At 49.9% G+C, this 23,665-nt stretch overlaps 1 protein-coding gene across 2 annotated transcripts in view; it reads right to left on the reverse strand.

The window, feature by feature from the left end:
* The window catches only part of LOC147440094 (DExH-box ATP-dependent RNA helicase DExH3-like), a 226,516-nt gene that overhangs the window by 87,276 nt on the left and 115,575 nt on the right, over positions 1–23,665 (reverse strand). For both annotated transcript variants that reach the window (XM_086483840.1, XM_086483839.1), the window contains exons 14-16: positions 23,081–23,229; positions 22,685–22,993; positions 22,557–22,616 (exon numbers count right to left, since the gene is read on the reverse strand). In XM_086483840.1, the coding sequence (XP_086339966.1) occupies positions 22,557–22,616; positions 22,685–22,993; positions 23,081–23,229 (518 nt within the window). The remainder of the gene's footprint in view (positions 1–22,556; positions 22,617–22,684; positions 22,994–23,080; positions 23,230–23,665) is intronic.

Genomic DNA, 23,665 nt, shown 5'->3' on the forward strand with positions numbered 1-23,665 from the left:
ACCAATGATTTGCCTGCGGCAAAGACTCAACAATCTGTGACCAAAACTCTGCACGAGCACTCGCCACATTGGGCGCATAGATGTTCAGGAAACCCACAAGGCCATGCTGAACCTGCATAGTAATCCATTGAGCCCTGCCTAGCACAATAATCCCTCTGCCCACAATGGCCTGCTGCAAAGAGTCCGCAATAGTCATACATACCCCACCTTGGATGCCTCTAGGTCCAAAAGCAACTGACCAAAAGGTATCATATCGTCCACGCAAATTTGACCACAATGGCCTGCTGCAAAGAGTCCGCAATAGTCATACATACCCCACCTTGGATGCCTCTAGGTCCAAAAGCAACTGACCAAAAGGTATCATATCGTCCACGCAAATTTGACCACATTGCCGAATGCGGCTCTCACACAGATGGTGCTCCTTAAGCATAAGGAGATCAATCTCTCCTCCCACAAGGCAACGCTGAAGCTCCTAACGCAATCGGCCCAGCTGACGTTGAAACTGGGGCCCACCTGTCCCTGCACGTTCCATGAGACAATCCTCATGGGGAGCAAGAGAGAACAAATGCTACCGCAGTAGCTAGACGGGCTATCTTCGAGGCTGGCTTGGATGGGGAGTAATCCGCATCCGAGCGTCCTCTAGATAGGCGTGACTGCAGTGAGTGCCTAGCCCAAGCCCAAGCAGAGCGAGCCGTGCGTAAAGCAACCTCCTCTTTCCAGGAGTCCTCATGAATATATACATAGCAAGGCAAACAATGCGTATCAGCAAAGAAGTACACCAAAATGTGCCTACATCCTACTGAGTCTGGGGGTGTCACCGCAAACATGGCCAATGGCCACAAAGTCTGCAACATATCTGTAACTCCAAGTTCTCCCGTGTGGTGAGAGAACTCTAGGATCTGTGTATGCAACCATCCCAGCACTGAGTCGAGTGTCGACTCTCACTCGGCCCTGCCACAAAGGGGGAAGGAGAAACCAACGACTGAGTCCAAGGCCTCTGTCCCCCTAGCGGCAAGGAACAAAGCATGGACCCTGAAGCAGACTGCCTCATGGTCTGCTGCGGAATCACCGAAAAAACCAGTGAAGCCGTAGTCGAAGAAGCCCCAGCGGCGCAGGATGTCAATGCTCGTCAGACCACGAGGGATAGCCGCAAGGGAAGATGTCTGAATCTAAAGAGGGGGCCGTAAGAAAGGCTGACCCTCTCTCGCTAGGCGACTCGTGGCAAAGGCGCTGCCAAGAGATCTCCTAGCCGCCGGATAAGGCCTTGCCCCCTGGGTCGACTGTGGAGCTCGAGTAGGAGGGGGGGGAGAAGGAGCTGGGGGGAGCGGAGGAGAAGAGGGGCGGGATGGGGCAACAGAGGTAGAGGGGCGAGGTGGAGAGGCGACGGGAGCAGAAGACGGGGGGGAGGATGAGATAGATGGAAGGAACTCTGGGGGGGGGGGGGGGGAGAGGCTGTCGAGGGTGAAGCGGATGTCGGGGCTGGCGCAGAGATCTCTTCCTGCTCAAGAGGACCAAAGCGGTTTCCCGTGGGAACCCACTGCTGCTAAGTAGGCGCCTGAGGGCCACTCTAAGTGCCAGGCTGACGTTGTGGCCCCTGTCGTCGTCGACCACGGGCCTGCTGCCACCCCTCCTCTGCTGGAGCCCCAGGCTCGGAGGGTGGCTCAGCATGTATGCGCTGTGCCGCTGACTGTGGCTGCGGGCGAGCCCTAGCAAGCTGGGGCTAAGGCTGTGGTGTAGGTCGCGGTCTCCTCCATGGACAGGCACTGGTTCGAGAGGCCCGAGTACTCCACACTCTATCTAAACCAACCCCCACTCACCCGAGGCAGAAGGATAACCTTCGGGAGCGTCTGGGTATCTCTGACCAAAGCTCGAACTGAGGGAATGCCAGCCGCCTTGGCAGCTACTGATGCTGCCGTCCGAGGTGTCTCCAGGACAGTCCCAATGGCGGAGCCGATCCTGGAGAGAAGTAATAAGTACTCCCTCCGTAAACCCGGGAAGCAGACCGAGATAGGGAGGTCTCCCTCCTCTACTAGAACATCCGAAGCCGGGTCAAAACCATCTCGCCAGTGTCGAAAGTGGGCGCGTGATGCTCAGATGGCCAGTGGACTCATAGCTATGACCTTGGACACCATCTCAGAAAACTCAAACTCGATATGATAGTAACCCCGTCCGAGAATCTGCACATCCAAGATCTTGCCCACCTATGCGAGAAAGCGGGCCTGGAGGTCTCGCAGCTCTCTTCTGCTAGATTGGGTGTAGAGAATCTTGTAGATGACCGAAGTCGCCTGCAATCGCTCTACCTCTGCAGCAAGGCTCGCTTGCTCTGTCGGCGAGAAAGCAAGTCGAATGGTGGGCTCAGCGGGGTCGGGCGAGGGGGCTTCTTGTGAGTCCCTCTATGGCGAAGCTGAAGCCTCCATCTGTGTCTACTGCTGTGGCGTAAGAAGAGGGCGACGCAAGGACGCTGCAATTTGGCGCGCAGAGCACTGCCCCAAGGATTGACTCAATGCTGAAGGGGCCAATTGCAGGGATTGGTCGGGGCGAAGAAAAAACAACCCACGCGTGCGCGGGGGGGGGGGGGGGGGGGGGGGGGGGGGGGGGGGGGGGGGGGGGGGGGGGGGGGGGCTGGGGGGCTAAAGCGGGAGCGAAGGCAGCAGGGAGGGGATGGCGGGGGCGGCAGGGGCAATGGCGGGCACGCAACGCAGGCAGCGGCGGCAGTGGCGAGGCAGCGCGGGCGGGCAGGCAGGCAGGCAGGCAGTGTTGAGCACGCTGCGCAGGCAGCGGGGTAGGCAGGGCAAGGGCGGGGAGGGGAGGCAGCGGGCAACGCGGGAGGGGGGGCGGGGGTGGCGATGGCGAACAGCAGCAGCGAGCCTATATCTACTTGAATTACACAGATATAGAGACACTTTACTGGGGAGAGAGAGAGAGAGAGACAGTCCCAGAGACAGATTACAGATTTCTTTTCACTAGATATGGGACAACCAGAGGAGCAGTCATCATTGCAGAGCTCGGCCCACACTCATTCGACCACTACCGGCACTCTTATTGACCGAGCACTGGAGCTACGGCGATCTAGAAGGCCACAATTGAGGAGAGGGGCTACACAGCATCGACAAAGACTACAGCAGCGGATTCGAGCCATACTCTCTCGATATCCACAGAGCAGATGAGGACGGATTCTAGCAGTATCTAGTTCTTTTGTACCCAGACATGGTATTAGATTCACCATTTTGTAATATATTGATCTCATAGATTATTTTGGCCTTTTAAAAACGTTAATATAACATTTCATTTCATTTCATTTCTCTCTCTCTCTACTGCTGACCTACGCGCTGCCCTGCCTACACGTGATGTGCGCGCTGCCTGCTCGGACTGACCCCGCACACTGGCTATCACAGAAAATACGGAAGTAAAAACTGACTGTTAAATGCAATTTATATACTCAAGACACTTTGGAGAGAGAGAGAGAGAGAGAGAGAGAGAGAGAAAGCTTGACACATCATTAGGAATATCTTTATTATTAAGGGAGAATCTTTACAAGCACAGGAACGGGGCAAAAGCCCGTCCTCTATTCTTTCTTGTCCTTTTTCTACTTCTGACTGAGAGAGTAGAAGAACTGCTCTCTACTGAGAGGATCTCTCCTCTTTTATGAGACTTTGGGAAGCTCTCATAGGCGAGAGTATCTTCCACAAAACTGATCGGAAGCTCTCATAAATAAGAGTCTATCTTCCGCTAACTGTGTCTCTTCAGACATAATCATTCCTGCAATCAAACCACGAAAGAAACATACAAAACGCACGCACACACGCTTGCTGTAATTTTCTACACATAACCAGAAATTGTTACCTGAGCGCGTTCCAATGCCGAAATGGAGGTCCTTTTCGCGATGGAAACGCTCCAAACTTTGTGTATGTGTAGAGTAGGTAAAGAGGAATAAGATTCTTTAAGACTTTGCTGAAATTCACCCTAATACAGGTGATTAGGGGCTGAAAACAGAGAATTTGCAACAACTAGACGAGGGAGAAAGAGAGTTTTCTACTACTTTACACGATGAAAATTCTCCCACAGTTGCCTACAACCATGAGAGGCCTTGTTCTAGGTGATGGGTGCTGAGAGGCTCCACATACACCACAAGGTGCTGCTCTCAAGCTTCAATGGAGAGCTTCATTGCGTAGAGGATGTTCAACTTAGGGGGGATAGTGCACTGCCAACCTGGCAAGAGGGGGAGGGGCTGCTCTCATATAGCCAGCCAAAAGAGGGGGCGCTAGCTTGAAGAGAGAGAGAGAGAGAGAGAGAGAGAGAGAGAGAGATTGCATGGGTAAGTGTGCCAAGTGGCACACTTACTTAATAATTTAAAAACCATTCAATTTTTTACTTTAAAAGTCCTATGCTAATTAATGAAATGTGCAATTAAGTGCACAACTGCACACATAGATGCAACCAATGAAAATGTTAGCTGCTCCCCAACGCAATGCCATACTAGCACTGCTCTGGCATTACCTGTTCGCACTTGTCCGACCATTTGGTCCAGCATAGACAATTTAAAATAATTTAATTGACTTATCCTAAAGCCGTAAAAATAATTCAGACCTTAGGGTTACTGTTGTTCTAAGGCCCCATCTCATTCTTGTGCTTGCACTAGCGCGCATAATTTTCTGAGCCTGAAATCTGAGGCTACTATCTACCCCTTCATTGAAGACCCGATTTCCCAATCACTAGGGCTTCAGGGTATTTTCTGCTAGGGTCTCCGTGGGGTGCTCTGGCCCAAACTTGGGCGCACCTGAGACCCCAGAACTGCTAGATCTATTTTGATGTGCACACAACTAATTAGATAATTCTTTTCTCGTAAATACATTAATTATTTACAAAGTCTGACATAGTTACATCCCTCTTGGTTCTAAACAGTTGACTTCAACTAAAGAGCGTCAACATAACTGTGAAAGATGTCTGGGTAGTCCTTAAGATCGAACTCAGTCATCCATTTTGCATCTAGAGGGGTGTAATTCTTAAACTTGACTAAATACTTTCGATGTAGGCTCCCCGACTTTAGTTGTCTCTCAGAGTGTTGTATTATCTATTCAGGTTGAAGGATCTCTTCAACTTCTAAAGGACCTTCTTGTACTTGCGCCACTGGAGGAGGTCCAACATACGGTCGGAGGAGACTCACATGAAAAGCATTATGGATGCGCCAGTGAGAAGGCAAATCCAATCTAAAAGTCACGTCATTGTCTTTATCTGTAATTTTGAAAGGGCCGTAAAATCCATATGAAAGTTTTACAGCTTTCCCTTTTCCGATCCGCTTTTTCAATCTAGCTTTCTCAAACCGAAGCACGACATATTGTCCTTTTCCAAGATTGAGATTCCTTCTATGCATGTCTGATTTTCTCTTCTGTTGCTCTTGAGTACGTAGAATCGCTTGCTTTACCTGTTCATAGGCAATATCAATATTGCGCACAAATTCATCTGCGGCGAAGATGTTTTCTTTGGTAACCATAATAGGAAGTAAGAGTGGCTTCCCATAAATAATTTCGAAGGGAGCTTTACTAGTTGAGGAATGTACGGTATTATTATACGCAAACTCAACTATCGGTAAGTATTGTTCCCATTCGGATTGTCGTTCCGAAACATAGCACTTGAGGAGGTCTAAAACAGTGGCATTAGCGATTTCACTTTGACCATCTGTTTGAGGATGATAAGCTGATGAAAAATCAAGCTTAGTTCCGAAGTTTTTGAACAATGCTTGCCAAAATAGACTAGTCATGCGAGGATCTCTATCGCTCACAATAGTCTTTGGCAATCCGTGGTGTTTTTAAAAATCTGAGCTAGAAATATTCTAGCCATGTGATCACCTTTGATCGTCTTCTTTACTGGAAGGAAATGTGAATCTGTCTACTATAGTTCAGATTGCATCATTTCCATTCTTGAATCTAGGAAGATTCGTAATAAAATCCATGGCAATACTTTCCCATTGTTGAAGCTTGCCATAAACTTTATGTCTATCATATTTTACTTTTTGGCATACTAAACACTCACGTACATGTTTTTCAATGTCTGCACGGAGTGTTGGCCAAAAAAAATATCTTTCGAGGGCATTAGTGGCAGCAACAATTCCCCGATGCCCGGCATAAGGAGAATTATGTGCTTCATCAATCACCTTCTGTCGTAAGGGCTGAGCTATGCATATTGCTTGTTAACGATAGAGCGTATTATCCCTAATGAAATACGGTGGCCTTGAGTGACCAGCTTGAAGATCTGCCCAAATTGTAGCAAAGTCTGGATCTTGAAGATACATCTCACTGAGAGATTCTAGTTCCTCATGATAAATTGTCGTCAGTGCATTGATCTTTGGACGCCTAGAGAGGGCATTTGCAACTGCATTCTTTGTTCCAGAAGTGTGTGAAATCTGAAAATGGACCATTGAAAGAAAGTTGGCCAATCTCATCTCCTTTTCTGATAACTTTCTCTGTGTGAGAAAGTAGCCAAGACTCCGATGATTTGTCTTGATAATAAAATCAGCTCCTAACAGATAATGTTTCCAAATGGAAGGAGCATGAATTACTGCCATTAGCTCTTTCTCATATATGGAAGCATGCAACTCCGCATCTCTAAGGCACCGACTTTCGTAGGCTATGGCGTGACCCTCTTGGTTCAAGACTGCTCCTACACAATCTCCAGATGCATCGCAGTATACCTCGAAAGGTTTGCGAAGATCAGGGACGGTGTAGCAATGTGATAATTCCAGCAAATTCTGGAACCCAAGACGCGCTCGCTGCTGCTGCTAACACCCCCACCACCTGTCACCATCATTCCCCCCCCCCCCCCCCCCCCCCCCCCCCCCCCCCCCCCCCCACACTACCCTCGCGCTGCCCCCCTGCCTACCCTCTCGTGCGGTGCATCCCAGCCCGCCCCCTGCGCGCAGCAACCCTACCCGCCACATCCGTTGCCTGCCAGTTGTCTTCCCCCGCCCGCTAACCTCACCCACTGCCATTTCCTCCCCCCCCCCACTCTTCGCTCTCCGCCTTTTTTTTCCCGAAGGTTCCCTTCAACTTGCTCTAGCAGTGCTAATTTTTTGGACAGTGCTCGTCACAGTTTGTTGCAGAGAAATTCCTCCATCCCCTTCTCCGCCAGACACAGACGGAGGCTCAGCTCCACCACAGAGGGACTCATCCGAAGCCCCCTCGCCCGACCCCGCTGAGCCCACTATTCAACTTGCTCTTTCACCAATAGAGCAAGCGAGCCTAGCCGCAGAGGTAGAGCGCTTGTAGGTGACTTCTATCATCTGCAAGATTCTCGGCACCTGACCCAGCAGAGGCGAGCTGCATGACCTTCTCCAGGCCCACCTTCTCGCAGAGGTGGGCAAGATCTTGGATGTACAGATACTCGAACGAGGTTACTATCAAATCGAGTCTGAGATCTCCGAGATGGCGTCCAAGGTCATCGCCATGAGTCCATTAACCATCCAAGCAGCTCGAGCCCACTTTCAACAGTGGACACATGGTTTTGACTCTGCTTCGGATGTTCTGGTAGAGGAGGCAGACGGCCCCATCTCCGTCTGCTTTCCTGGTTTGCGGAGGGAGTACCTACCACTTTTGTCCAGGATAGGCTCAGCCATTGGGACTCTCCTAGAGACACCTCACACAACAACCTCAGTAGCTACCAAGGCGGCTGGCATTCCCTCAGTTCGCGTTTTGTTTAGGGACACTCACACGCTCCCGAAGGTCATTCTTCTGCCTCGGGTGAGTGGGGGTTGGTTTAGACAGAGCGTGGAGTATTCGGGCCTCCCAAACAAGTGCTTCATTTGTCGACAGATGGGCCATCTTGCAAAGGCATGTCCACGGAGGAGGCCTCGACCTACACGACAGACTCGACCCCAGCCTGCAAGGGCTGGCCAGCAGCCACAGGCAGAGACACAACGCACACATGCAGAGCCACCCTCTGAGCCTACGGCTCCAACGGAGGAGGGATGGCAGCAGGTCTGTGGTCGACGACAGCAAGGGCCACAACGCGCCAGCCTAGCACTCAGAGTGGTCCTCAGGCGCCTGCCAAGCAGCAGTGGGTTCCCACGAGGAACCGTTTCGATCCTCTTGAGCAGGATGAGGTCCCTGCTCCAGCCCCCACCTCAGCTTCACCCTCGACAGCCCCTCCCCCCCCCCCCCCCCCCCCCCGAGTTGCCCCCCTCCTCATCATCCTCCACCCCGCCTCCCGCTCCTCCTACCTCTTCCCCCCCCCCCCTCTACCTTTGCCACTCCCCCCCGCCCCTCTTCTCCACCTCTTCCCCCTACTCATACTCCCCCCCCTCCCGCTCTCGTTCCACAGTCGACCCAGGGGCAAGGCCATCTCCGGCTGCTAGGAGATCTCTTGGCAGCGCCTTTGCCACGAGTCGCTTGGCGAGAGAGGGACAGCCTTTCTTGCGACCCCGTCTATAGGTACAGACGTCTCCCATTGCAGCTATCCCTCGTGGTCTGACGAGCATCGAAATCCAGCGCCGATGGGACTTCTTCGACTACGACTTTACTCGTTTTCTCGGCGACCCCTCAGCAGACCATAAGGCAGTCTGCTTCAGGGTCCATATTCTATTCCTTGCGGCAAGGGGGACAGAGGCCTGGGACTCAGTGGTTGGCTTCTCTTTTCCCCTTTGCGGCAGAGACCAGACTGAGTGGACTCTCGACTCAGTGTTGGGATGGTTGCACACACAGGTCCTCGAGTTCTCTCACCACATGGGAGAACTAGGAGTTACAGACATGCTTCAGACCTTGTGGCCATTGGCCAAGTTTGCGGTGACCCCTCCAGATAGAGCAGGATGTAGACACATTGTGGTTTACTTCTTTGCCGATACACAGTGCTTGCCATGCTATGTACACATTCATGAGGACTCCTGGACAGATGATGATTGCTTTACGTACGGCTCGCTCTGCTTCGGCCTGGGCCAGGCACTCGTTGCAGTCACGCCTATCTAGCGGACGCTCGGATGCGGATTACTCCCCATCCAAGCCAGCCTCGAAGATAGCCCGTTTAGCTGCTCCGGCAGCATCTATTCTCTCTAGCTCCCCATGAGGATCGTCTCATGGAACGTGCAGGGACTTGGTGGGCCCCAGTTTCAACGTCAGCGGGGCCGACTCCGTCAGGAGCTTCAGCGTTGCCTTCTGGGAGGAGAGATTGATCTCCTTATGCTACAGGACCATCATCTGTGTGAGACCCCCATTAGACGTTGTGGTCAGCTCTTGCGTGGACGTTATGGTACTTTTTGGTTGGCTGCTTTTGGACCTCGAGGCATCCAGGGTCGGGTATGTATGACTATTGCGGATTCTTTGAAGTAGGCCATTGTGGGCAGAGGGATTATTGTGCCAGGCAAGGCTCAGTGGATCACTATGCAGGTTTAGGGTTGCCTTGTGGGGCTTCCTGAACATCTATGCGCCCAATGTGGCGAAGTGCACGAGCAGAGTTTTGGTCACAGATAGTTAAGTCTCTGCCACAGGTAGAACACTGGTGCATAGGGGAGGACTTCAACATGTTGGAGGACCCTTCTGATAGGAATTGTGTAGCCATGCTATTGTCCATGAAGTTAAGCTGGCAGCTTGGGAGAGGTTTTGTATGACTCTGAGGGTCTCGGATGTGTGGCAGCACTCTAGTTTTGTGAGGCCCCTAGACAGCCTAGCCTTCTCTCGTTCGGATCGCAGAGTGGGAGGAGTGAATCTATCGCCGATAGATCGCTTCTACACTAGTGACCATTTCAGTGACTTGGGTGGGACAATTGGCATTGTGGTAGGGACTTTTTTCTCGGACCATGCACCAATGATCCTCACAGTGGCAGACAGGCAGAGGAGGGGGAGCACGATGCTTCGCATCCCAGAGAGGCTCTTGCTGGACTTTGCACTCTGAGAGAGAGTTGAGGCTCTCTGGACAGAGATCTTGGACATGCAGGATTCTCCTACTGACAGAGTGGCCTCAGGACTAGCTCAGATTAGTCGTTTCTTTCTCCAGGAGTATATGGCTCGCTTGGCTGCAGCCAGAGAGGAGGAGCAACGTCTCAGACGGGGCATTGCTTCGTTGCAGAGGATGCAGGAGCAGCATCCAGACAGTCCTTGGTTGGAGGAGCAGCTACAACAGCCTTGCCAGGAGCTTGTTAGCACAGAGGAGCGGCGACATGAGTTTGCCTTCCATCGACAGACATCTTAGTGGACACAGGTGGGCGACAGAGTGACTACTGCTTTCTTTGAGGAAGTGGGACCTCGGCATTCGCATGTCAAGGTCAGTCACTTGAGGAGGCCCGACGGGTCAGTTGCTTCTGAGCCACAGGACATGCGTGCAGTTGCTACTGACTTTTACCATTGAGTTACTATCTGCAGAGCCTCAGTCAAAGCGTCAGGATACATGCAGGGAGCAGGCGCGGGCACAGATGCCTTGCTTGAGCTACCACTTCAGCCTAAGGAGCTGCACACGGCTCTTAGTGCACTCCCCGTGGTAGTTGTCCAGGTGAGGATGGATTGACTCCCAGTTTTTTCTTGGAGTACTGGGACTTGCTTGGCCCAGATCTCTGTGGTGCTTTTCAGTACATCTTGCACACAGGAGTGATGCCTGACAGTACGAGTGAGGGTCTGATTTACCTTATTCCCAAGAAGGGTGGCTCCTTGGATGAGATTCGACAGTGGCGCCCCATCACCATTGTCAACTCAGCCTACAAAATTCTTGCCAAGACTCTGAGTTTGAGGATCCAGCCACCTCTAGAGAGCCTTATACATGGGACTCAGACACGTTTTGTCAAGGAGCGCAGTATCCTTGACAACATCTTTACTTTTTGGGAGCCTTCTGCCCTAGCGCGGCTCCGTGGTGAGGACCTGGTGATTCTTCTTCTCGATTTTGAGAAGGCATACAACAGAGTTGATTGGGACTTTCTAGAGGGCACTCTACGCAGGATGGGCTTCTCAGATGCTTGGATCAAAGGGGTGTCAGCTTTGTACAGACAGGCATACAGTCAGGTTCTTTTGGCAGGAGGTAGAGGTGATCGGTTCATGCTCACACGTTCGGTCAGACAGGGTTGTCCTCTTGCCCCCTTCCTCTTTCTGTTCTATGTTGAGGCGATGAGCAGGTTTTTGTTGTCGCTTCAAGAACTCGGCTCGAAGTATGTTGTGGTTGTTGATGAAAGAAACCACCTTGGAGGTGGATGCAATGAGAGGCTTTATCCAAGGTAGTTTGCCGAAATCCTTCAAGAGGTTGTTAAGGTAATGTGCCATGCAAAAGAAGACCGTGATGTGAGCATAAGCGCCTTCCAAAATAGCTCCGGTTGCCCTGTTTGATGCCTCCCCATCGGTGACTAGGCCTATCACAAGGTTCCACCCAATGGTCTCTATTGCGGAGGCCTACTCACCTGCAAGGACATCTGCTGATTTTCTTGTCTAGTGGCGTCATGGAACAGCGCCGCTCAATACTCGTACCAGACAAATGCTATTAGGCATGAAGGTATTCAACGACTACCCCCCCCCCCCCCCCCCCCCCCCCCCCCCCCCCCCCCCCAAAATAACCTTAAAAGGCTCGAGCCATGAGATTAGAGGACCGATATAACCAAATGCTCCCCAGACCGCAGTTGCGTCGCTTAGAGGGGTTGACTAACAAATTTGCCTTCTTCATAGAACACCAAGCTCTCTTGTACCTGGTAAACAAACCTTGCAATATAGAAAGAATTGTTCAATGGTTCATCATATTGCTTGAGTTTGATTTTATAGTTGTGGTACAGAAGGGAAAAACACACCTCAGACTAGATCATCTCTCTAGGTTACCCAATGGAGAAGAACCCAAAGGAGTGGATGATGATATACCTGATGCTTACCTCTTCAACGTTGATATGGTTCCTAAGTGGTCTCAAGAGATAGTCACAATTTTGACCTAGGACCCATAAGCAACAAACAATCAGGCAAGCTAAAAACTTCCAGTTTATACGGGGATGCCTATACCATCTAGGTATCCATAGAATATTGCGACGATTATGCATAAGTCCAGATGAGTATGAGTGCTACCTCATGGAAGACCATGTACACAACATAGCCTTCCATTGTTCCCAAAAGAAGACATGCCATTGCCTAAAGCAACTTGGAATGTATTGGCATGATATGTATGCTGATGTACATAGATATGTTTTAAATTGTGATGCATATAGGAACAATCCGCCGATGGAAAATGCCACATTGTTCTAGATAATAGTTGCACCTCAATGGAGTAGATATATGGTTGATTACCAAACAATAAGGACATTCCCTGAAAATGTAACGCGAGCTAGACAAAGAGACATTGAATTGCAAGCTAGAGACTTCATGTTAATTGAAAATCAACTTTACAAAAGAGGGAAGGATAGCCAACTCATAATATGTGCAAAATAGAAAACAAATATCTGCCTATCTTAGAGAAAGCACATAGAGAGATTAAACTAAATGCTCCCAAGACCACCAATCTACGTCGTTCAAAGGTTTCCAGCTTGCAACTAAACGCTCCACAAACCACTGGTCTGCGTGATTTAGAGGTTTCACATAAAACAAACACAAACACTCCTATCAAAAAAGCCCGAGCCGAAGATATTTAGAAAGCAGCATTAAAAAACAAGCATTCTCAAATCGGCACCAAAACAAGTTCAAAACATGTCATTTTCTATGTCAAAAAATATTGTCAAACAAGGTCCAAAGAGTATCTTGATGCAAATCAAACTAAACATCATTCGGGATTGGTTTCCATCTGTCAAACTTAAAGGACAATTGGCTTGTCGTTCTGTTGCAAAGTGATGGTGCCTTCTGAATCAGGATGGTCGCATCGTTCTTGTTGGACCAAGGCAGTCCCAAAAGAGCATCACGATTTCCCAGATTCATGATCTAAAAATCTACTTTGCCATGGTACCCTTGGATGGTGATCGAAAGCGCAACAACGAGAGGTGCAACTATTTGAGTTTGCCATGTGTCTAGCTCGGCTTCTGGTTCACCGACAAGTTAATCCTACTCGAAGTCCATCTGTTTCAAGAGTTCTTGATGAATTTTCAGTGGCTCTTGGGTCGAAGAAGATAAGTGCCTTGAAGGCATTTATCTCTGCATAAGCTCGGCATAATTTATTGGAACCTTCAAGAGTGATGCCATAAATGTCAGGGTATCCCTTTGGTAGGACAACTGTTGTAAGTGTGTCCCCTCTCGAAACATTCAAAGGATCAGCCTTCTTGTAGTAGGGCGTCTCGTTGGCATTGAGTCAAACGAGGTCTTGCCGATTGAGTCGGGTTCTCACGAGAATCCCGTACGTTGTGGTCAAGGATCTTGAGTGTTGGTCGGTTGCACTTCTGTAATAAATTCCAATTTTCCTTTCATAACTTTGTAGCCAACCGCAACATGGTCCATTTGTTCTTGCAAAGTAGATACTTGTTTAGATAGGGAATATTCTTGTAGAGGTGATGCCATCCTGATTGTATAGCACTCGCATTGGTCCTCCAAGGTAAGAAACTTAAAGAAACACACCGGAAGGTAACACCGAGGAACCTTGGTTGTAGTCTTCCATGGTTTCCGTGGAAAGTACTTTTAGGTTACCCATTTTGCCAGAAGCTGTACTTCAAATAGGGCTGTCATGTAGCTTCGGACAAACATATTTTTGAAAGCCTGCCACGTCCTTAAAACATACGGTTGGGTAGCTATGGAGCTCAACGTTGCATAGCATTATTTTTTAAGAAATCCCACGACTCGAGAGATCTTTGATTCTTCCCTGTAGTTCCCCAAGACATAGATGTCGTCAAATTGTTGCAGGAACTGCAAGGCTTTCTTCCTATCTTTCACACCTAAAAAGGTGAAAATTTTTATTGTAGATACATCATCCTTGAAATTTTTGGATTGATTTGGTACGATTCCAGGATGTGGATAAGAATAGGACAAACCATAAGGACACCAACCATTGTATCCAGCTGGAGGTGGTGGCAATGGCGGTGAAGGCGGCGGTTGCACTGGGTACATGTTAGGATATTGAACTATATTCTTGAAAACTCCCCCGATTGGGTCTGAGTAGGTTGTCAATTAGAAGTGTCATGAGGCTGTGGCAACCACTAACCTAAGTTGTTGGTTTCTTTCCCTTCATTTTTCTTTGATCAAATGGCCAGACATTGTGTGGCCAATGTGAAACGGCCGACGACCGACAGTTTCACCCGCAGTCGGGAAGGGCAGATCGCCACGAGATGGTCGGGCCAGTCGGCACTGGAATCCAAGCAGTAAAAGGGTGTTTAGGCTCAGCTCAAAGTCATTTAGTCCCCTCGCTCCACTTTATAAGTCGGTGGGTAATAGGAACTAATTCAAAAGAGACATAAGGGACACATGGTGGCTCCAAATGGGGTGCCCAAAGAGGAAGCTGATTTTTACTTCCAAGTGACTAGAGAGTGTGTGTGAGTAGTGGGTGCAGGTGATCACAGCTTTAGTGGAAAGCTTGCCTTGCCCCACTAGTTGGGCTTCTCATATGACCATGTACAGTTCAGGGGGTTTTATGCGCATTTGCCAAGGCAACAGCCTTCTGTACAAGAGCCGGAATAGCTAATTGCTAATCCCCCACAGGTACCCACAGTTCCATCGCGAAGGAATGCAAAAATAGAGAGTTTTCTCGCGTAAAAACTCGTCAGTTTCAAAGGGGAACTGTGCCATTGCGTGCCGGAGCACCCAAGACATGCGTAGACGAGTTCACTCTGACCAACACAGAAAATTACAGCTAGCTGTGTTTTCTGCAGGTTTAGGGTTTCGCACGTAAACTGTAGGACATCGCTACGGGAGCCTCGAGAAAGCCTTCAGATGCGTAAACAGGGCTTTGGACACCTGACAGTGTCAAAACAGGGAATTACAGCACGCTGAAATTGACCTGCAGATCACAGCAAAGCTTCCAAATCGCAAGGGAAAGTGTCCTTGATGTGTACTTTTGACCCATAGAGGTTTCTGCACTGTTATGCTGGCGAAATTGGGTCAAAAACCTGCAATTACAGCCATGGACAGGTTTGGACAGCTTGGTGAGAGTTACGTGAAAGTATTTGGATCGTCTATTTGCAATAAGTATAGAAAAAAATAAAGACCTTTCTCTAAAGATTACGGAGCTATCTAAGAAGCACCAAAGAAGTAGAACTTCAGCGCTCGCTACTGCTAAACGCTCCCCCCCCCCCCCCACCCTCGCGCTGCCCAGCCCAGCCCGCCCCCCTTGTGCGCTGCTGTCCGCCGCCCTCACCCCATGCTACCCCCCAGCCCGTCCGCTGCCCCCCCCCCCCCCCCGACAGCCTCTTGAATGCTCGCTCGCCACTTTTTCCGTCCCCCCCGGGTCCTCATTGTTCCCGAAGGTCTTCTGCACCTGGCTCTGCAGCATTTCTTCTTTGGACCAGTGCTCGGTGTACTCGGTTGCAGATTTTCTTCACCGTCCGCTTCTTCGACTCAGCAGTACACACAGATGGAGGCTCCAGCTCCGCCACAGAGGGACTCACCCGAAGCCCCCTCGCCCGACCCCGCTGAGCCCACCATTCGACTTGCTCTTTCGCCGACAGACCAAGCAACCCTAGCCGTAGAGGTAGAGCGCTTGCAGGCAACTTCTGCCATCAGCAAGATCCTCGGCACCCGACCTAGCAGAGGAGAACTGCGTGACCTTCTGCAGGCCCGCCTTCTTGCAGAGGTGGGCACGATCTTGGATGTACAGACACTCGGACACGGTTACTACCAGATCGAGTTTGAGACTTCCGAGATGGCGTCCAAGGTCATCGCCATGAGTCCACTCACCATCCGAGCAGCACGTGCCCACTTTCGACAGTGGAGACATGGTTTCGACCCTGCTTCGATGTTCTAGTAGAGGAGGCAGACATCCCCATCTCTGTCTGTTTTCCTGGTTTGCAGAGGGAATACTTACCACTTCTGTCCAGGATAGGCTCAGCTATTGGGACTGTCCTGGAGACACCTCGTACAGCAGCCTCAGTAGCTGCCAAGGCGGCTGGTATTCCCTCAGTTCGCGTTTTGGTCAGAGACACTCTCTCCCGAAGGTTATCCTTCTGCCTCGGGTGACTGGGGGTTGGTTCAGACAGAGTGTGGAGTATTCGGGCCTCCCGAACCAGTGCTTCATTTGTCGACAGATGGGCCATCTAGCGAAGGCCTGTCCACAGAGGAGGCCTTGACCTACACCACAGCCTCAGCCCCAGCCTGCAAGGGCTGGCCAGCAGACACAGCGCACACAGGCAGAGCCACCCTCTGAGTATGGGGCTCTAGTGAAGGAGGGATGGCAGCAGGTCCGTGGCAGACGTCGACAAGGGCCACAGCGTCAGACGGGCACTCAGAGTGGTTCTTAGGACCCTACTCAGCAGCAGTGGGTTCCCACGGGGAACCGTTTTGGTCCTCCAGAGCAGGATGAGGTCCCTACCCCAGCCCCTTCCCCAGCTTCACCTTCGACAGCCCCTCCCCCCCCCCCCCCCCCCCCCCCCCGAGTTCCCTCCATCTTCCTCATCCTCCCCCCCGCCTCCTGCTCCCGCCACCTCTTCCCCCCGCCCTTCTTCCTCTGTCGCTCCTTCGCGCCCCTCTTCTCCACCGCTCCCCACATCTCCTCCTCCCCCCCTCCTACTACAGTTCCACATTCGACCCAGGGGACAGGGCCTTCTCCTGCAGCTAGGAGATCTCTTGGCAGCGCCTTTGTCACGAGTTGCTTAATGAGAGAGGGACAACCTTTCCTGCCGCCCCCTCTGCAGGTACAGACAAGTGCCATTGCAGCTATCCCTCGTGGTCTGACGAGCATTGACATCCGACGCCGATGGGACTTCTTCGACTACGGCTTTACTCGTTTTCTCGACGACCCCTGCGCAGACCATGAGGCAGCCTGCTTCAGGATCCATGTTCTATTCCTTGCCGCTAGGGGGACAGAGGCCTTGGACTGAGCAGTTGGCTTCTCCTTCCCCCTCTGCGGCAGAGACCAGGCAGAGTGGACTCTCGACTCAGTGTTGGGATGGTTGCACACACAGGTACTAGAGTTCTCTCACCACAGCAGAACTAGGAGTTACAGATTTGCTCCAGACTTTGTGGCCATTGGCCAAGTTTGCGGTGACACCTCCAGACTCAGCAGGATATAGACACATTGTGGTTTACTTCTTTGCCGATACACAGTGCTTGCAATGCTATGTATACATTCATGAGGACTCCTGGACAGAGGAGGTTGCTTTACGTACGACTCGCTCTGCTTGGGCTTGGGCGAGGCACTCGTTGCAGTCACGCCTATCTAGAGGACGCTTTTTGGATATGATACTTTTTGGTCAGCTGCTTTTGGATCTGGAGGCATCCAAGGTGGGATATGTATGACTATTGCGGACTCTTTGCAGCACGCCATAGTGGGCAGAGGGATCATTGTGCCAAGTAAGGCCTTGTGGATTACTATGTAGGTTCAAGGTAGCCTTGTGGGTTTCCTAAAGATCTATGCGCCCAATGTGGCGAGTGCTCATGCAGCGTTTTGGTCATAGATAGTTGAGTCTCTGCCGGCAAGCAGAGCATTGGTGCATAGGGGGGGACTTCAACATGCTGGAGGACCCTTCTGACAGGATTGATGATAGCCATCATCTGTGCATGGAGTTGAGCTGGCAGCTTGGGAGAGGCTTTGTATGACTTTGACGGTATCGGATGCATGGCAGTACTCTGGTTTTGTGAGGCCCCCAGACAGCCTTGCCTTCCTCGATCGGACCGCAGAGTGGGAGGAGTGAATCTATCGCGGATAGATCGCTTCTACACTCGTGACCACTTCAATGACTTGGGAGGGACAGTGGGCATCCTGGCAGGGACCTCCTTCTCGGACCATGCACCAGTGATCCTCACAGTAGCAGACAGGCAGAAGAGTGGGAGCACGATGCTTCGCATCTCAAAGAGGGTCTTGTTGGACTCAGCACTCAGAGAGAGGGTAGAGGCTCTCTGGAGAGAGGGCTTGGACAGGCACGACACTCCTGCTGACAGAGTGGCCGCAGGCCTAGCACAGATTAGTCGTTTTTTTCTCTAGGAGTCTTTGGCTCGCCGGGCTGCAGCACGAGAGGAGGAGGAGCGTCTCAGACGGGGCATTGCTTCGTTGCAGAGGATGCAGGAGCAGCATCCTGACAGCCCCTGGTCGGAGGAGCAGCTACAGCAGGCTCGACAGGAGCTTGCTAGCACAGAGAAGAGGCGACATGAGTTTGCTTTCCACCAACAGGCATCTCAGTGGACCTAGGTGGGCGACAGAGTGACTGGTGCTTTCTTTCAGGCAGTGGGACCTCGGCACTCGCATGCCAAGGTCAATCAGTTGAGGAGGCCCGATGGGTCAGTTGCTTGTGAGCCTGAGCATATGCGTGCAGTTGCTACTGACTTTTATCGTGAGTTACTATCTGCAGAGTCCCAGTCAGCACGTCAGGATGCATGTGGGGAGAAGGTTTGGGCAGAGATGCCTTGTCTTGTGACTGAGGAGATGCGTCAGAGGCTTGAGCTGCCACTTCAGCTTGAGGAGCTGCACACGGCTCTTAGGGCCCTCCCCCGTGGTAGTTGTCCAGGTGAGGATGCGCCGACTCCCAGTTTTTTCTTGGAGTACTGGGACCTGCTTGGCCCAGAGGTCTGCATTGCTTTTCAGTACATTTTGCAGACAGGAGAGATGCCTCACAGCATGAGTGAGGGCCTGATCTACCTCATTCCCAAGGAGGGTGGCTCCTTGGATGAGATTCGACAGTGGCGCCCCATCACCATCCTCAACTCAGCCTACAAAATTCTTGCCAAGGCTCTGAGTTTGAGGATTCAGCCACTTCTAGAGAGTCTGCTACATGGGACTCAGAAAGGTTTTGTCAAGGAACGCAGTATCCTTGACAACATCTTTACCTTTTGGGAGGCCTCTGCCCTGGCATGGCTCTGTGGTGAGGACCTCGTGATCCTTCTTCTCGATTTTGAGAAGGCACACGACAGAGTTGACTCGGACTTTCTAGAGGGCACGCTACGCAGGATGGGCTTCTCAAATGCTTGGATCAGAGGGGTGTCAGCTTTGTACACACAAGCACACAGTCAGGTTCTTTTGTCAGGAGGTAGAGGTGATCGTTTCATGCTCACACGTTAGGTCAGACAGGGCTGCCCTCTTGCCCCCTTCCTCTTTCTGTTCTATGCTGAGGTGATGAGCAGGGTTTTGGTGTAGCAACAGGTTGGTCTACAGGGCTTAGCACTCCCTATTAGGGGACATGAGCTATTGGACGCTGAGTTTGCCAACGACTCAGCCTTGTACTTAGATGGCCAGGAGGCCAACCTCCACAGGTGTGAGCAGGCTCTGGAGACCTTCTGTTGTGCATCGGGCTCACTGATCAACTGGAGAAAGACCTTTGGCACAGCAGGTGTGGCTACGAGTTCTTCGGCTTATGCCTGCTCTCTCCACGGCTCGATAGTACACTTAGGGAGCAACGGCTTGGTCCACCCTTTCAGGCCCAGCACTTCAGTTTGAGCTATCTTCCACCAGCAGGATGATAGTGAAGTAGGAGGGGCAACCTACACTCCAGCTTGCTACAGAGCTTACTCCACAGGAGTGGTGGAGTGAGAGAGAGGAGTGTTGGGAGCTCATCAGTGGCCTGGCACTCTATTTCATCTCGCGGGCCTGCAACTTCCGCATCTTTGAGGCTCGCCCCGTGCCACCAAGGTGTACTCCGATGGCACTACCGACCACCTGTGTGGCTTTTTCCTCCCCCCATTTCTTGATTTAGTCCCATTGTACATATGCTGGTTTTTCATTGGGAGAGTCTCCCACCATGGTTGTTGTAGCCCTCTCTAGAAGATGTGGTTGTAGCCCTATGGGCAGTTTCAGTAACTAATAGAAGGATCTTTTTCTCGGAAAAAAAATAAGTATAGAAAAATACCGAAAGGGCGACCAGTCTTTGGGGCCTACAGGGTGTCTCTGTCTGCTTGTGAGCACTCTAGCTACCAAGACGTGTTTTGTTTTGAAGTGTTGAATTCCAATCACAAGCTTATTCGTGAAGTTCCTTTGTGTCGTAAAGTTAACTTTGTAAAGATCGGGTAAAAGCTTAAGTCTACTTCGCTACGGGCCAGTTTCACGGTTCCGTCGCCGAGACAGAATCGCTTTTTCCTCATAAAGTGAGCCTTGGTTGGTTTGCAACGAAGCCATAGATCACAAGAACTCGGAGTTACACTATGACTGACAGTACAAACGACGCTAGGGGAGCTGCATGTTCAATGAATACAGAACTTTGAAATAGGAATTTCCAAAAGATGACTTTGATTTATGTATGAAATTAATGTTTTCTGGAAGAACTTGCTAGTCATGTGCAGATAACGTGTGAAATCGATGATGATGAATGCAATTGGGAGCAATGACAACTCAGATTGAACCTCCTCACGATAAGAATCATGAATTTTGAATCACGGATGAATGATTGAATGGAACTGTCGTGAGCGCATCAAGAGTTCTTACGGGATGAGATGGCCACACAACTAGAACTGGATGAGTGAACCACTCTGTTCAGTATGAACTAAGTGTGTGATTGATGGATTGGAATTCCAGGAAATAATTACTCACACATGATAGTGCTTGAGTGCAGATGGAATGATTGACCAGATGACTGCAACATTTTGGTCTCGAGAAATCTATGGGCATGATCGCTATATGGGGCTAGTTAATCTGACATCAGTGAGATCCAGGATGGATCTAGATGCGATTACTAGATATGTTTCCACGAATCATGGTCCTAGATCAGAACGAAACCTATGGACATGATCGCAATAAGGGATTAGTTAATCGTACATCAATGACGTCCGATGCGGATATAGACTCTCTGTGATATGATTTGAATGTGATGTGATGTGATGTGACTGTCCTCTTTGTACAAGTGTTGGATTTGTGTCGTCTAGTGCATCGGTACTTAGAGTCGGTGTCTTATTGAGCTGGTTTATGGCTTATATCTGATTTTACAAGCGTAATCGAGGGCAATTACAATTCTTTCAAGAGGGGGCTATGTCACAAACTGATGATGTGGTAGTCCCGGGCCAACTGATGGCGTGGCAGAACCGTACGGAACCCCCGGAATTTGCGATGACATGATGACATCGCAGACAATAAGGATTTCCACCTTTTGCGCTAGCTGCTTTTTGGGACAGCTTTTGGATAAAACTTTTTTAATGTAATTGCTTTTGAGGCGAAGGGCCTTTCAAAAGAACTTAAGGCCCCTCGCTCTTCAGAGCATCTGGACGTAGAGTCTGAGAGCAGAGGACCCCTCAGGAGTTGTACTTTGCTCAAGCATTAATATAAAAGAAATGCCGAAAGGGGCGTCAGTCTTTAGGGCCAATCTCTCTAGGCACAGAACCACATCAGGCCGTGTCGACTGTGATTTTTAAATTGTGAAGTATTTTAAGTGATTCTCTCATGTGTCGTGCCAGATTCCGACTTGGGGTGCCCAAGCCTTGTGACACTGCATGTTGCATTAAATGGAAGGGAACCGGTTTCCAAGCTATGCAACCGGTTTTTACACCACCCACGGTACATGGTGGGTATTTCGGGGGTGGATCAATGTTTCAGAGCATGGCTGGTTATGTTGTTGGAAACCAGCAATATATGCCAAGAACAATGTTTGGGGGTATGGAGGGCATGATGCCAAACCCCATGTATTGTAACATTGGCATGCAGAGAGGGTTCCAATGCAATCCGGGCCAGCTTGGGGTGCCACAAGGCAATTTTGGCATGGCTGGTTTTTCCGACCATCACACATATATGGCACCAATGACGCAAAATGTCAATGGCCAAGGGGCACTGATGATCCAGATCAGCCCAAGGGTGTCTGAGTTTGGGAGTAGATTCACGGATCTGAGAGTGGTAAACTCTTGAGTTGGGATCAAGGAGTTATTGGGATCAAGGAGTTGAGATTCTTAAAGACTTCACGTCTAGGAAAGCAAAGTCAATGATATAACCTCTGCGAAAGTGGACCCTAGGAATAGAGTCGGAAAAGAGTTGAAGGGATTCATGCCCTGAGTCTGGAAGGTGAGTTCTAGAGGCAAGAATCTTACTTCTCGAGGATTCAGAATAAGGATCAGTATGGAGGACGAGTGGGAACTTCCCATCAGTCTTATCAACGTGACATGCTAGGAACATTGAATCCTGTTTCAGTATAGCACGGATATACTTCTTTCATGTGTATACAGGGTTAAAATCCCATAGTTTTGAGTTTCTCGGTGTAGAATTACAGTGCCATGTTTAATTGCCTGGTGATGGTAGGCTTGCACTGCAGAGGTCTGTGAATGTAGACTGACAACCTGGAAGCTGGACCACATGTACTCTGTCATGCTATCAGACCCGATGAAACAAGATGCACATCATCTATTCATACCCTAGAAGATCAAGCTGTTCATAGTCTTAAGCACTTGACGTGAGAATTGTATGTATTCCTCTATGTCAATAGAAAAATCTCATTTGAGTGCTCGCACAAGAAACGGCATCTATGCTGATACAGACGTGCACATGGAGTTTCTCAATTTGATCAACAACCATTGTCATTCAAATGATATTCAGTGAGGCCTCTATAGCTGAAACCACCAAAGATTGGTCAAAAGGACAATTCTTACTTGATGTAGCAATACGGCACCGTCTTCCACTGTTTTGTATTTTGTGTTGCTATCCATGGTCTACATACAATAGAAAGACAAGTATTAGATATTCATACAATTCTAATATTTTGATTATAAGAACTTACCCAAGCAGAAGATATTCCTGGGAACATTCCAGCACAAATGATTCCTTTGAGGAGATTAACATCCTTACTGTACTGATTAGTGTACTCAGGAACTGGGTCTACAAATCCGGCCTGCCTGAGCAACATCTCAAACTGTCTACGAAGTGAATGTATGACCTGCATGGTTGAAAATGAAAGAAAGTTCTTCCAGCAATAGTCAACCGCTGTCCCAGCATCCATGGTTTCTTTCCATCTATCATAGGCTCTTACAAGGGCAATGTGATCACTAAAATCATTCCTTCCAAACCTGTGCTTTGCTGCTTCTGCGACCTATATCAGGTTTAACAAAGAGAATAAAATCCATATTATGATGAAAAGAAACACATAGCATCTAATTCAGATGATTTGTATGCTTACTTCCTTCTTCTCAACTGGAAGCACAAAAGGATCTCTCACAGTGAGGCCTGCCGCAATTGAAAGAACGGGATCAAGGCAAGAAAATATTGCACCAAAGATCAGCATTTTACCAATTCTTGGATCAACAGGAAGATTTGCAAGATGAATTCCTGCAGCAAACTGCCATTATAAAAACCCATATTTTGGACTGCACATTTTGAGACACAGCAAAGTCAAACAATTTCCTTTTGAGCCCATAAAACTTTCCTTTCCAAACTTGAATCCAATATAAAAGGTACCTCCTCAAGGATGTAATACGCTAAGAAAAATACCCAACAGAAAGATTATTGAGGAATCTTATCAAAACAAATGTAAAGAGATGATCCACTTTAAATGTTTTTTAATGACATTTTCCTGACAAATTTGGTAGCCTTTCGAGGAAAGTCTTCCCATACAAGGACTTCAAATTGAGTTTTCATCCTGAACAACTATGGCTCGTCGCTGCTGACCCCTGTCCCCCTGCCCGCCCCCCCCCCCCCCCTCCTCCTCCTCGCACACTCTGCCCACCTCGCACCTTGCTTCGACTCCCCCCCGCCCCGCCCAGCC

The sequence above is a fragment of the Adiantum capillus-veneris genome, chromosome 16, assembly GCF_014529385.1.
Source record: "Adiantum capillus-veneris isolate H3 chromosome 16, ASM1452938v2, whole genome shotgun sequence".
Taxonomy (NCBI): Eukaryota; Viridiplantae; Streptophyta; class Polypodiopsida; order Polypodiales; family Pteridaceae; genus Adiantum; species Adiantum capillus-veneris.